Below are 14273 nucleotides of genomic sequence, written 5' to 3' on the forward strand. Positions count from 1 at the left end.
CAAGAATGAGGAAGAACTTGGATGAACGCACAATTGAGAAATGACAGGAATATGAGCAGCCCAAATAATCACCCAAATATATTATACAACGTGGGAAGGGGCTCGGAGCTAAGGTAGCAGCCATATCCCGTTATATGTTAGTTTTTCTTTTATATGTATACATTCATGCTCAGGCCCAAGTCTAGCGTCTATATTATAGTCTATTTGGAGGTCGCATATGTTTGGAAGCTCATAGTGAAGATGTATTTTGTTTTAACTGGGAGAGTACGTGGAACTCTGGCTGGCTGTCTGCCTTTAATTTTTGTCCTCTTCCTCTACACCTTGCAACTTTTACACAAAGACCGCTCAGGCACATGAGGGACCCAGTACTAAATATACCTCCTTGTGGATGCTGTTCTCAGCCTCTCAATTGACAGTTTTGACCATCACCAAAGTCCTGAGGCCTGGGATAGGAGGAACTTGTCGTTTCAGGAATCAGTGGCTTTTGAGGATGTGGCTGTGTACTTCACTGACAAGGAATGGGCCAGCTTGATACCTGCTCAGAGGGCCTTGTGCAGGAGCGTGATGCTGGAGAACTCTATGTAAGGCCTCTCTGCTGCTGTTCTCTCTGGGCCCTAAGAAGTTAAAGGTTCTCTTATAACTATTAACTGACCCCAAATGGCGATGTTAAGAGTTTCCAGGTACACAGAGCCCTGGAGTCTATTTGGCTTCCAAGAAGGCTTTCCTTCTTTTTCCATCGTAAAAGCTGTCCTCCCTCTGTACCTGCCTTAGAGGCGATTCTCTGGGTACCCCAGGGCTCGAGCAGTCTCTTGGTACCCTCACCCTAGTATTGAACCTCCAGATTATCTTGAGAGAACTCAGCCCCTTTGTCTCCATGTGGGAGTTGCTCCTAGGAGCCATACATCTGTTTTCCACAGTTAGAGAATTTTCCATTCTTTAACAAGGAAGGTAAAACATTTTGTTTTCCTTTAAATAGAAATTCGCCTCCCAGAGTGTCTCAGGCTTCCTTGGAAGCACTGTCCAAGATCTCCTCCCAGAACCCTTCCTGTACCTCTGTAGGGTACCTCTTGCTCGGTTCCCCCGGGGTTCCTCTCCTTGCTGAGACTGACCCATGTGACTCTGCTCTTCATTGTGTTGTTTCTTCTTCCCTTCAAGCAGCATTGTCCACTTCCAAACTAGCTCTGGTCTCTCATCTTGAGCAAGGGAAAGAGTCACGTTTCACCCAGCCCCAGGGACCCCTAAGCAGGAGGAACAGGAGAGCAGGTTCTACAGGTGAGTTAAACAAGGAATGCCCTTTGTTTTTACTTGATTAAAATGAAAATGTGTGTTCTCTGTGCCCAGCATCATGGAGTGTTTGGGATCCTTAATCACACTGTTTCTGATTGGTCTGTTTTTCATCTATTTAAATGGAGTACACAACACCGTGCTTCAGTGTCTTACATACTAGGATGCTTTTATCCCTGGGGATATGTGGAAAGATTTTTCGAAGTACTTTACTGGTTATGTGTGATAACCATTTACCAGTTTCTCCCAGTTTTACAAAAATGATAAACTCAGTGCAGTACTATCTTGTCAACTAATCAACAAAACAAATAGAAAAAATTATTTTTGCTTTTCATGATTATTAATAAGTTAAACATTTTAAAAAATTTGATTCTTATTTTATTTTGGAGTACCGTTAATTTACAACGCTGTGTTACTTTCAGGGGTACAACTAAGTGATTTAGTTATATGTATCCATATACTGATTCTTTTTCAGATTCTTTTCCATATAGGTTATTACAGAATATTGAGTAGAGTTCCCTGTGATATACAGTGGGTCCTTGTTGAGGATCTATTTTATATGTATATTAACGTGTATATGTTAATCCAAACCTCCTAATATATCCCACCTGCCCACCTTTCCGCTTTGGTAACCATAAGTTTATTTTTTAAATCTGTGAGTCTGTTTTGGGCTTGTCAAGTAGTTCATTTGTACCAATTATTAGATTCCCCCTTACCCTTCACCTGCCCAGGCAGATGCCAACCCCTGCAAAACCGTTCTGCTGAGCGTGCTCTCGTCCGTACGTGGGGCAACTCTAAGGAAGGAGGCTGGAGGTGGGGACCTTACTGCTAGGGGACTTGGAGACCAGGTGACTTGTCAAAGCTCTTCGAGGCCAGCGGGTCCACCATCCTTTGGGTGCTCTAGGTTTGGTTAAGCTGTAGGAGGGCCTGCCTGGATCTGGTGACGGTGGTCCCATGCAGAGGGGACCAGGCACTACAGGGCCAGCGGGAGCTCGTTTGCTGGCACAGCCTCCCCAGCTCCCTCAGCCCCAGGACCCTCCATCCTTGGGACCCAAGCCTGCGCAGGCTCCAGGGATGTGGCATTAGCTCAGGTTACCAGGCCTGAGGGGAATATAGTAGGCATTTCTTTCCTTCTTCTTCTTCTTTTTTTTTTTTGTTTGTTTCTAATTTAACTTTTAGGTTATATTGGAGTAGAGCTGATTTACAATGTTGTGTTTATTTTAGGTGTAGAGCAACTTGATTCAGTTATACATATCAATACATCAAAAGAATTCTTTTTCGAATTCTTTCCCCATTTAGGTTATTACAGAGTGCTGAGTAGACTTTCCTGTGCTATAGAGTGGGTCCTTGTTGATGATATATTTTCTATATATATGAGTGTGTGTATGTTAATGCCAACCTCCTAATTTATCCCTCCTGCTCACCTTTCCCCTTTGGTAACCATAAATTTCATTTTGAAGTCTGTGAGTCTGTTTCTGGCTTGTGAAGTAGTTCATTTGTATCAATTTTTAGATTCTATGTGTAAGTGATATCCTATGATATTTGTCATTCTCTGTCTGACTGAGTTCACTTAGAATGATCACTTCTAGGTCCATCCATGTTGCTGCAGGTGGCATTGTTTCATTCTTTGTTGTTGTTTTTTTTTAATGTCTGATGGATACTCCATTGTGTATGTCAACCACATCTGCTTTATCCATTCATATGTTGATGGACATTTTGGTTGCTTCCATGTCTTGGCCATTTTCAATAGGGCAGTGAACGTTGGCGTGCATGTGTCTTTTTGAAATAGGATTTTCTGCGGATATAGTCCCAGGAGTGGGATTGCCGGATCATTTGGTAGCTCTAGTTTTAGTTTCTTAAGGAACCTCCATACTGTTCTTCACAGCGGCTCTTAACCAATTTCCATTCTCACCAACAGCGGAGGAGGGTTCCCTTTTCTCCACACCCTCTCCAACATTTATTGTTTGTAGACATTTTGATGATGGCCATTCTGACTGGTGCGATGTGATAGCTCGTTGTCATTTTCATTTGCATTTTTCTGATAATTAGCCACGTTGAGCATCTTTTCATGTGCTTTTATTTATTTTTTTCCTTAAACAGTGTGAGTAAAAGTTACCTCTTGAAATGGGCTTCTGGAAAGTCTTCCCGTTTTTGAATTCTTCTTCGATGACCTACACCAGGACATTACTTGAGGGCAGGTGTCACTTAACGCCCCTCAGGCCTTGTGAACATTAAGTGCCCAGCAGCACCGGGTTTATAGCTGTTGTTACAGGAAGCGGCCACAAGGCGGCAGGCTTTCTTCATGCTCCAGTGCGGTGACTCAGGCAACCAGAGCCTTAGGGAAAGTTGTGTTCCTGGCTTGTCAATGAGAGGGGAGTGTGCCAGCACAAAGACTCAAGGGCTTGTGCCTCATTCCTTCTTCCCCTTACCCTGGCAGATGCCAACCCCTGCATAACCACTCTGCTGAGGGTGCTGTCGTCAGTACATGGGGCGACTCTAAGGAAGGAGCTGGAGGTGGGGACCTTACCATGGAGGACCTGGTGACCAGGTCCCTTGTCAACGCTCTTTGAGCCCAGAGGGTCCACCATCTTTTGGGTGCAGTAGGCTTGGCTTAGGTGTAGGAGGGCCTGCCTGGATCTGGTGATCGTGGTCCCATCTAGAGGGGACGGGGCACCCTGAGTCCGGGCGGGGCTCATTTGTTGGCATGTCCTCCCCCCTGGCTACCTCAGCACCTGCATACTCCAGCCAGGGGACCCAGACCTGCTCAGGCTCCAGGGATGTGACACCAGCCCAGGTCACTAGGCCTGAGGGCAATAGAGTAGGCATTTCTTTCCTTATTTTTTTTGTTTTGTTTTTCATTTAACTTTTACTTTAAATTGGAGTAGAGTTGATTTACAATGCTGTTTTTGTTTTAGGTGTACAGCAACTTGATTCAGTTATAGATATCCATAAGTCCGTTGTTTTTTGAATTCTTTCCCCATTTAGGTTATTACAGAGTGCTGAGTAGAGTTCCCTGTTCTGTATAGTAGGCCCCTGTTGATGATCTACTATATGTGTGTGTGTGTGTGTGTGTGTGTGTGTGTGTGTGTGTGTATGTGTATGTTAATGCCAACCTCCTAATTTATCCCCCCTGCCCACTTTTCCCCTTTGGTAGCCATAAATGTCTTTTTGAAGTCTGCGAGTCTGTTTCTGTTTTGTCAAGTTGTCATTTGTATCAATTTTTACATTCCACCTGTAAGTGTCATCCTATGATATTTGTCTTTGTCTGACTGTGTTCACTTAGTTTGATCACCTCTACGTCCATCCATTTTGTTGCAGATGGCATTATTTCATTTTTTTTAATGGCTGCATCATATTTCATATATATGTCCACCACATCTTCTTTATTGATCACCTAACGTGAGCCAAGTATTATGGTGTGGAGTTTATATTCTTTATCTCAATGGTATAATAGCTCTGTGCAGTAAGGGGTTATTATTGTCACAATTTTTTTTCCCATAAATAAATAAATTTATTTATTTATTTATTTTTCCTGTGTTGTGTCTTCATTGCTCCCCGTGGGCTTTCTCTAGTTGCGGCAAGCGGGGGCTACTCCTCGTTGAGGTGCGCGGGCTTCTCATTGCGGTGGCTTCTCTTTCTGCGGAGCATGGGCTCTAGGTGCGCAGGCTTCAGTAGTTGTGGCTTGAGGGCTCAGTAGTTGTGGCTCACGGGCTCTAGAGCACAGGCTCAGTAGTCGTGGCACACAGGCTTAGTTGCTCTGGAGCATGTGGGATCTTGCCGTATCCCCTGCATTGGCAGGCGGATTCTTAACCACTGCGCCACCAGGGAAGTCCTATTGTCAGAATTTTACGAATGAATACATGGGGGTTTACTGAGAGGTTTGAATTCAAATTCAGTGAGTATGTCTCCACGTGTGACCATGGTTGCACCACTTTCGTTTTTCATCTACCCCTATTGCTGCTTTGTGCCCCACTCTAGGTTCTTGAGGTAGGTATCCCAGGCTTCTCTCTCTTCACTACTCCTGGCCCTGCCGCTGAAAGACCTCCTGGGACCTGGCTCCCGTACACGGAGCCTGTGGAAGGACCAGTCGCAGCCTCTGTCTTCCCTTCCATACTCAGAACTGAAGATCTTACTCAGAGGCCTTACTGGTGAGGAGTCAGACACTTACAGAAAATAATAGGAACAAAAGACAGAAGAGTTGGGGAAAGCAACTGTAGAGTTTTATCACAGCCTGGCGATGGAGAAGAAGGCTAGAGAACCGTGTTGGCTGGCAATCGATGTTACGTAAATGAATGTGTATGTGAAGATCTGATTGTTCATGTAGCAGAGCCAACTGTTGAGATAGGCATGTATGACAAGAAGCTGATAGCTGCTTGGACTTGCTAAAAATTGAATTAATTTTAAGCAATACAGTGTTTAGTGAGGAGGAGTGGCTATGCCTCAGTATATTTCCAATGCCAAGAATATGCTGGTACCTAATTAGGCACCTGAGTCTTGTGCCACCCTGTGATAGAATCTGCAGTGCATGCCATCCATGCCAGGAGAACCAACCACCAGTCCAGCAACTGGAATGGAGGAGAAGCCCTCAAATGGACACTATAAGGTGGAGGGTTATTGAGATAATACCTGAAACAATGTCCTGAGAGCACCATGTTGCTGGGTTTGACTTTAATAAAGTTTTTGCTCCAGGTGTATTGATATCTCAGAAAAGCCTGTGTAATTATAACAAAATTAGAAGTTTTTTTTTTTTTTATTGAGTGTTGTAGTACAATGGGAACTGACAGCAAAATTTGTTAACATTGTTAGAAAGTGGGTTATGTCATTCTGAATTTCACTGCATCTACCAACTTGTAGCCAATAGGGATATGGTACGACCAATTTAAATTTTATATTTTAAAATACCACTCAAAAACGTTTAACTTAATATGATGATTTGAGCACAGACATCCAACTCTCTAATTCCCCATCCTTGTGACTGATCTTGTCCTGACAAGAATACAAAAGAGAAGAGAACAAATTGCAATATACTACCTTTTGCCTCGATTCTTAAGGACTTTTCTTCTTTCTTAAGGACTTGTGTAGATGGATCTGAATTGATCCTGAGGGATGACTCAAAGCCTTCTCTGAGAAAGTTTCTGTTTCTTAGGCAGCAAGCAGAGGAGATTTGAGCAAGGTTTTATTAATGTCCCTGAGTTTGGAGGAGCTAAGAGGGCATACTGAGTGACTGTTGAGGGACCAGATGAGAATGTCAGTATTTGTTGCAATAGCTCAGTAGTAATAGAAGGTCTATTAAACAAAGCCAAAGATGGATGGGTCTTCTCTCTGACTATCCTATTCTGAAGAATAGGACAAAGAAGGAAAGTACACACAACATGGCCAGATCACAGGGCTTCTCGGTCAAAGAGAAAACTGATAAAGCCAGTACCTGGCGGATTGGCATCATCAAATGTGAGAGACACTCTGTAGGTTCCCCTCAATTCCTGAATTCTGGTCGATCTTTGAATGGAAACGTTGACTTGTATCAAACAGTCCTGGAGCTTACTGTCTGTGGGGAGGACCGCTCACGTGGGCAATGAGCTCATATTGCCATTCACCAGAGAGTCACTTATTCTCTCTGGGGGAGGGTTATTCTTCACACTCTGTTGAAGTCAGGCTTGGCCATGAGACTTGCTTTGGCCAATGCAAAGTGACCCTGACCCAGCCTCATGCACAGCGTCCCGTTCCCTTTGAGTAGAATGCCTCCCCTTCCTGAGTTGCCTACTTAGGGAGCGCCTCCTCATCCCAAACAGTCAGCTGGCTCAGAAGCCTTAGCCCACCTATCAGGCAGGTGTCAAGGGCAGCCTGCTCCTTCCTTTATGGTAGCTCTAGTCATATTATTCACTTCCACACCTTCTCTCTCCCACCTGGAGATCCTTGTGGGCAGAGGATAACGTTCTAGTCATCTTTGTCACCCTGGCCCCTCATATAGTTCATGGCACATGGGAGATACTTAAGAAATCTTGGATCAAGAAGTGAGTGAGTGAAATGAGTTCTGCAATCAGTAGTTACAGCATATATTGGACAGTTCAAGCACTTTAACATTCACTTATTCGGCAGACATTTATTAAGCTCATTCTTTGTGCCAAGCATCGTGATAGGTGCCAAGATTACATTTGTGAATAAGTTAGTCATGGCATCTGTCCTCATATTGCTTAGGAAACCTACAAGAAGATAGGCAGCCATATACAGTGGAAGGCAGGAGTCTGGCAAGAAATACAGTTTCATGAATCCCACCCACATTGAAAGATCAGAGGGCAGAATATAGGAATGGGGGTGGGGGACTTCCCTGGTGGCGCAGTGGTTAAGAATCCGCCTGCCATTGCAGGGGACATGGGTTCGAGCCCTGGTCCAGGAAGATCCCACATGCTGTGGAGCAACTAAGCCTCTGTGCCACAACTACTGAGCCTGCGCTCTAGAGCCCGCAAGCCACAACTACTGAGCCCGCGTGCCACAACTACTGAAGCCTGCATGCCTAGAGCCCATGCTCTGCAACAAGAGAAGCCACCACAATGAGAAGCCCGCGCACCGCAACGAAGAGTAGCCCCCGCTCGCCACAACTAGAGAAAGCCCGCGCGCAGCAACGAAGACCCAACGCAGCCAAAAATAAATAAATAAATAAATTTATTAAAAAAATAAAAGGAGTGGAGTGGGGCTTGCTCAGGTTAAGGTCTGTACAATGCCTATGGCAAGAGGTTGTTGAATTAATGCCTGTTATGAAGCTAGGAGGCCCTAGAGGCACAGTGGGCTCAGAGCCACAGATCTTCTTGGGGAGGAACAGATTGTGGGACCAACTGTACTCATTTTCCTGAACGTGTCTTAGTTCTGTCTCCACCCTTGTGAAGCCAGGACATGATACAGCAGTTAGGAGAAACCCCAGGCTGCATCAAAGCACAGAACAGCTTCCATATGGAATATTGGCCACTCAGGGGTGCTATATACTTCTTCAAATCCTCATTATTGAACACATTTCTCTTATACTCCTGATTCTGGGACTAGCCTAGGTGGTCTCTGTCAAACCCCACCTGCCAGCCTTGAAGTTCAGTGCATTTCCTCATTTTTATGCCTTCTGAGGGGATTGCTGTCTGTGACTGGGGAGAGCAATTCAGGATACCCATTACTACGCGTTCTCGGAATTCATCCTCAGGTACTTAAATGGTGTGATCAGCTAGACAGTGTCTCCTGACCTTGAGAAGAAGCGATTGGCATTAGGAAGCACGTTGAGCTGATGCTGCCTGTCATTTATTCTCTAGACTGCTGCTTGGTTCCAGGAACAAGGTAAGAGAATCATCATAGCTTTTCGGAGGGCTCTATGAGCAAGGCCTTGATGAGGCTGGAAGAGAAGACAGCTGTCATTCGATGAGCACCCATTAGGTATTATGCTCCTTACGTTCGTTGTCTATTTAAAACTTTCTAATAAACTTCACGAGGTAGGCATTATATCCCCATTTTATAGATGAGGAAACTGAGGCTGGATGGGTACATTATTTGTCCAAGGTTATACAGCCCAAAGTGGTGAAATTCAGTTTTAAAACCAGATCTGACTATCTCCACAGCTCCAAATTCTCTTTCTTCATGTGATTTGCGAGATGGAGCCCCTGCCCTTGTAGCATTTGTAACTTGCTTAGGGAGACAAGATTCCTGAAAGTATGTTCAATAAAAAAAGGTGACAGCAACATAAACTTGATGAAAGAGAGCTACTTTTATTGACATGGGAATGGTCACAATATATTGCTAAGTAAGAAAAAGCAAGCTTGAGAATAGCAAGGTAGGCTCCACTGGAGGCAAACAGTGAGGTGTCTCATGCCTCCTACCCAGATCAAGATAGCCCAGGCGGCTTCCTTATGTCTCCTACAAGTCAACCTCCTCCCAAGGGTCAACCACTGTAATGATTTCTCTTACTATAGGTTAGTGTAGGTGACAAACAAAATAATTTAGTATCTGCTCTTTTATGTTTAGATGCTTTTACCACATTTTGTCTGTGAGGTTTATCCATGTTGTTACGTGTAGCAGAGGCTTTTTAAAATTGCTGAGTGCTATTCCATTGACTGAATATACCACTGGTTGATGGATATTTGGTTGGCTTCAGATTTGGGGCATTTGTAAATACTATGAACGTTCTTTTACATGCCTTTTGACTGACCTATTCATGTATATCTCTTGAATATCTATAGGTAGATAGATACATTTATATAATTTTATATTAATTAATTATTATATGAGTGGAATTGTTGCATCATACAGGTTAGGCATATGCTTGGCTTTGACAGATACTGCCAGAAGTTTTACAAAATAGTTGTAATGATGTATCCTGCTTCCAGCAGTGTATGAGAGTCTTAGATACTCTGCAGTCTCCTCCTTCATAGTCTTTTCTAGTTCCCCGAACACGGATTGAACCCATGCCCTCTGCATTGGAAGCACGGAGTCTTAAATCACTGGACCACCAGGGAAGCCCCTGGGTAGTCTTTATAATATTAGCCATTCTGGTGTTAGTATAGATGTAACATATTGTGGTTTTAATTATATTTCCCTAATGACTAATGATGTTGAGTACCTTTTTCATATCCTTGTTGGCCATTTGGATATTCTTTTTGTGTAGGTAGTAGCGTTGGGATGAGGGTTCTAAGTGTGCCTGCAGGGGCTGGCATGGTTTGAACTTCCACTGGCACCAGGAGAGGGAGCCCGCAGGGTTTCTTACAGGCCTGTCCAGGTGTGGGGCAATAGGAGAAGAGGGAGGAAAGAGGCTTGAAAGCTCTTAGTGATCAAATATCAATAATGAAGTTATACTCTTTATTACAATGTTGCTCAGATCTGTGGTGATAAGATAATAAATCTGAAATAGCCAATACTCACCTTGTTGCCTACACTTGGAACACAAGATAAATAAGTATGAAAATGAGATACTGATTATCTTAACTCTCTGGTCTGGACCAGGGAATTAGCCTTTAAATGTGATATGTCCTGCTTGGCTGAGCTGGGACTGTTTTACAAGTGAGAACTAGTGGTAGAATTTCAGAAAAAAAAAAAATACAGTCGTGACATAAGCATGGATCCTTGACTCCCCAAATAGTAATAAGCTTAAAGAATATGTCTTATGTAAATTATTTCTTCTCAATTCTCACAGAGACTGTGGAATAGAGAGGGAAGGCATCATTTTATATTTGCTTTTATAAGGAATATAAACGTTAATTAGCTTGCCCATAGTTACTGCTTTCTGGAGCAGTAATTTCAGACAAAGATTTTGAAATACAAGGTCAAAGTGTATTTAAACATTTTAATAATGAATTAATTATTTTAACATTCAAGTACATGCTGACCATAAGGTGGTTTACAGCCTCATCCCTGGTCATGTGCCTTGGGTCTAAGTTTTCTCTGACCTGCCACTAGAGACAAAGTTTAAGAATTACTGCATAAGGGATGCAACTCTTAATAAAACAAGGTCCTAATGTTCCAGAAACAAAAGGAGCCACCTGGAGGGCGCAAAGGGCAGTGGGACTGTCAGGCCCTAACTCACCCCTCTATAATTTGTTGTCTTTCCCTTAGAGTTACTGAATTTTCTCCTCTTTGCCAGTGTGTCTGACCCTTAGTTTACTCAGATATGGTTCCTCTCTAGCCAAGGCAAGGACAAAAATCCATTTTCCACTTTTCCCCAATTCCATGAGTGGTGGAGCCTAGATTTTGAGGCTTACTTTTTCCATCTATAAAATGGAGACTATAACAGCTACTTGTGGAGCTATTATAAATATTTTTTTAAAAATTAAATGCGCATGAACAAACCTTGCACTATATACCCGATCATTGTGGATGCTCAGTAAGTATAGCTATACTCATTGAATCCATCCATTCTGGAAGTTGATATAACTGATATAGACTCCGAGCTTCCTTTAGGCAAGGGTGACTAACCCCCTGGTTTGCTCAGTACTGTCCCAGTTTTAGCACTGAAAGTTTAGCATCCCAGGAAACCCCTCCTCAGGACACAAAAAGTCCCAGTTTTTGGTGATGGATGTAGAAGTCTGGGGGAGAATATAGAACCCCACGAGGCTACCTGAAAAATAGGGGCTGAAAGCAATACTATTTTTAGTGTCAGATGGATATGGCATAGATTATCTGCCTTCTGTAGTTGCTGTTGCTTATTTTTTTCCCTTACCATTGATGCAGGCAACCATGACTTATGGTTCACAAAAATGGAGCATTCATTGTAACATCACTCCAAATGATGTGACTTAAATGTCCACCTTAAGTGTGTTGTAATCATGAGCACTGACAGCCTATTTTTCATTTTGCTTGTGGATTAACTATTGGACTTTGTATTGAGATAGTGCTAGTTTAATTTTTGACATTGTGAATATCATGACCATGTTTTCTAAGAGTTCAGATAATGAAAACAAGAATGATTATCCTACCAATGCCAGTATGACCCAGACATCACTGAAAAAGAAGGCTAAATGACTTATTTTTTTATTGAAATATAGTTGATTTACGATGTTGTGCCAGTCTCTGCTGTACAGCAAAGTGACTCAGTTATACACATACATACATTCTTTTTTTTATATTCTTTCCCATTATGGTTTATCCCAGGAGATTGGATATAGTTCCCTATGCTATACAGTAGGACCTTGTTGTTTATCCATTCTAAATGTAATAGTTTGCATCTACCAACCCCTAACTCCCAGTCCATCCCTCTCCCTCTCCTCTTCCCCCTTGGCAACCACAATTCTGTTCTCTATGTCTGTGAGTCTATTTCTATTTTGTAGATAGGTTCATTTATGGCATATTTTAGATTCCACTTATAAGTGATATCATATGGTATTTGTCTTTCTCTTTCTTAGAATGATAATATCTAGTTGTATCCATGTTGCTGCAAATGGCATTATTTCTTTCTTTTTTATGGCTGAGTAGTATTCCATCATATATATGTACCACATCTTCTTTATCCATTCATCTGTTGATGGACATTTAGGTTGTTTCCATGTCTTGGCTATTGTGAATAGTGCTGTGTGAACATAGGGATGCATGTATCTTTTCGAATTATAGTTTTGTCCGGGTATATGCCCAGGAGTGGGATTGCTGGATCATATGGTAATTCCATTTTGAGTTTTCCGAGGAACCTCCATACTGTTTTCCATAGTGGTTGCACCAACTTACGTTCCCACCAACAGTGTAGGAGGGTTCCCTTTTCTCCACACCCTCTCTAGCATTTGTTATTTGTAGACTTTTTAATAATGGCCATTCTGACCAGTGTGAGGTGATACACATTGTAGTTTTGATTTGCAGTTCTCTAATAATTAGTGACTTGGAGCATCTTTTCACGTGCCCACTGGCCATCTGTATGTCTTCTTTGGAGAAATGTCTATTAATGTCTTCTGCCCCTTCTGCCCATTTTTCGGTTGGGTTGGTTTGTTTGTTTGTTTGTTTTTTTTTGAGTTGTATGAGCTGTTTGTATATTTTGGAGATTAAGCTCTTGTCAGTTGCATCATTTGCAAATATTTTCTCCTATTCCATATGTTGTCTTTTCATTTTTTTAATGGTTTCCTTTGTTGTGCAAAAGCTTGTAAGTTTGATTAGGTCCCATTTGTTTATGTTTGTTTTTATTTCTATTGCTTTGGGAGACTGACCCAAGAAAACATTGGTACGACTTATGTGAGAGAATGTTTTGCCTGTGCTCTCTTCTAGGAGTTTTATGGTGTCGTGTCTTATGTTTAAATCTTTAAGCCGATCTGAGTTTATTTCTGTGCATGGTGTGAGGGTGTGTTCTAATGTCATTGATTTACATGCAGCTGTCCAACTTTCCCAGCACCACTTGCTGAAGAGACTATCTTTTTCCCTTTTATATTCTTGCCTCCTGTATCAAAGATTAATTGACCGTAGGTGTGTGGGTTTATTTCTGGGCTCTCTATTCTATTCCATTGCTAAACGACTTATTTTAATGACAGATTGAAGGACGTGTACATCTGGATTAGGGCGGTGAATAACCAAACAGAGCATATTGTACACTGTGGAGAAAAGTTCTGCACACTGGAAGTCCAAGATCAGGGTGCCAGCAGGGTTGGTGACTGGTGAGGCCTCTCTCCATGGGTTGCAGATGGCTGCTCAAATGACCTCTTCTTTGTGAGCATGTGGAGAGAAAGAGAAACCAAGCTCTCTGGAGTCTTTTCTTATAAAGACACTAATCCTAATGGATCAGGGCCCCACCTATGACCTCATTTAACCTTAATTACTTCCTTAGAGGCTCCATCTCCAAATACAGCCACACTGGGGGGTTAGGGCTTCAACATATGAATTTTGGGGTTGTGGGCACATTCAGTTTATAACAATGTCCTTCTTTAATTTGGAAATATAGTAATGAGAGTGGAGAAAAGTATTATAGCAAAACAATTTATATGCTCTTTCTTCAAAGCTGTTTGATGATCTTTGAAGAGGCCACAAAGTCTGAAAAAGGATGAACTGAGTACATCTGAGTTATTTGATGTTATGGATAGGTTGCAACAAAAACTCATACAAGCAAAAAATGACTTGATTTTTGGAAGTAAGACTGCTTTAGAACTCCAAAAGAGTGTCACCAGAAAAGGGCAGCCCGTTTAAACAGGACTTTCTCAATTAATTTAAAGAAAAAAAATTTTTTTAATTGAAGTATACTTGATTTGCAATGTTTCAGGTGTACGGCAAAGTGGTTCATATATATATATATATATATATATATATATATATATATATATATATATATATATGTATTCTTTGTCAGATTCTTTTCCGTTATAGGTTATTACAAGATATTAAACATAGTTCCCTGTGCTATACAGTAGGTCCTTGATGGTTATCTATTTTATATATAGTAGTGTGTATCCGTTAATCCCAATTTATTTATTAAAACTGTAACTGATTTAGAATTTAATTTTACAACTTCAGATTACCTCTGTGCTTTAAACTATTTTCCCCGAGAAAGAGAGGTTTAA

General features: G+C 42.0%; 1 protein-coding gene across 1 annotated transcript in view; it reads left to right on the plus strand.

Annotated features, from left to right (window-relative positions):
* Window positions 1-13985, plus strand: part of KRBOX1 (KRAB box domain containing 1) — a 29029-nt gene extending 15044 nt beyond the window's left edge. Inside the window, exons 5-9 of the mRNA XM_068559170.1 lie at window positions 472-581; window positions 772-812; window positions 1156-1272; window positions 8468-8598; window positions 13718-13985. Coding sequence (XP_068415271.1) covers window positions 472-581; window positions 772-812; window positions 1156-1272; window positions 8468-8475 — 276 coding nt within the window. The 3' untranslated portion in view covers window positions 8476-8598; window positions 13718-13985. The remainder of the gene's footprint in view (window positions 1-471; window positions 582-771; window positions 813-1155; window positions 1273-8467; window positions 8599-13717) is intronic.
* Window positions 13986-14273: the final 288 nt, after the last annotated feature.

This window comes from Eschrichtius robustus, chromosome 12 (genome assembly GCF_028021215.1).
Source record: "Eschrichtius robustus isolate mEscRob2 chromosome 12, mEscRob2.pri, whole genome shotgun sequence".
NCBI lineage: Eukaryota > Metazoa > Chordata > Mammalia > Artiodactyla > Eschrichtiidae > Eschrichtius > Eschrichtius robustus.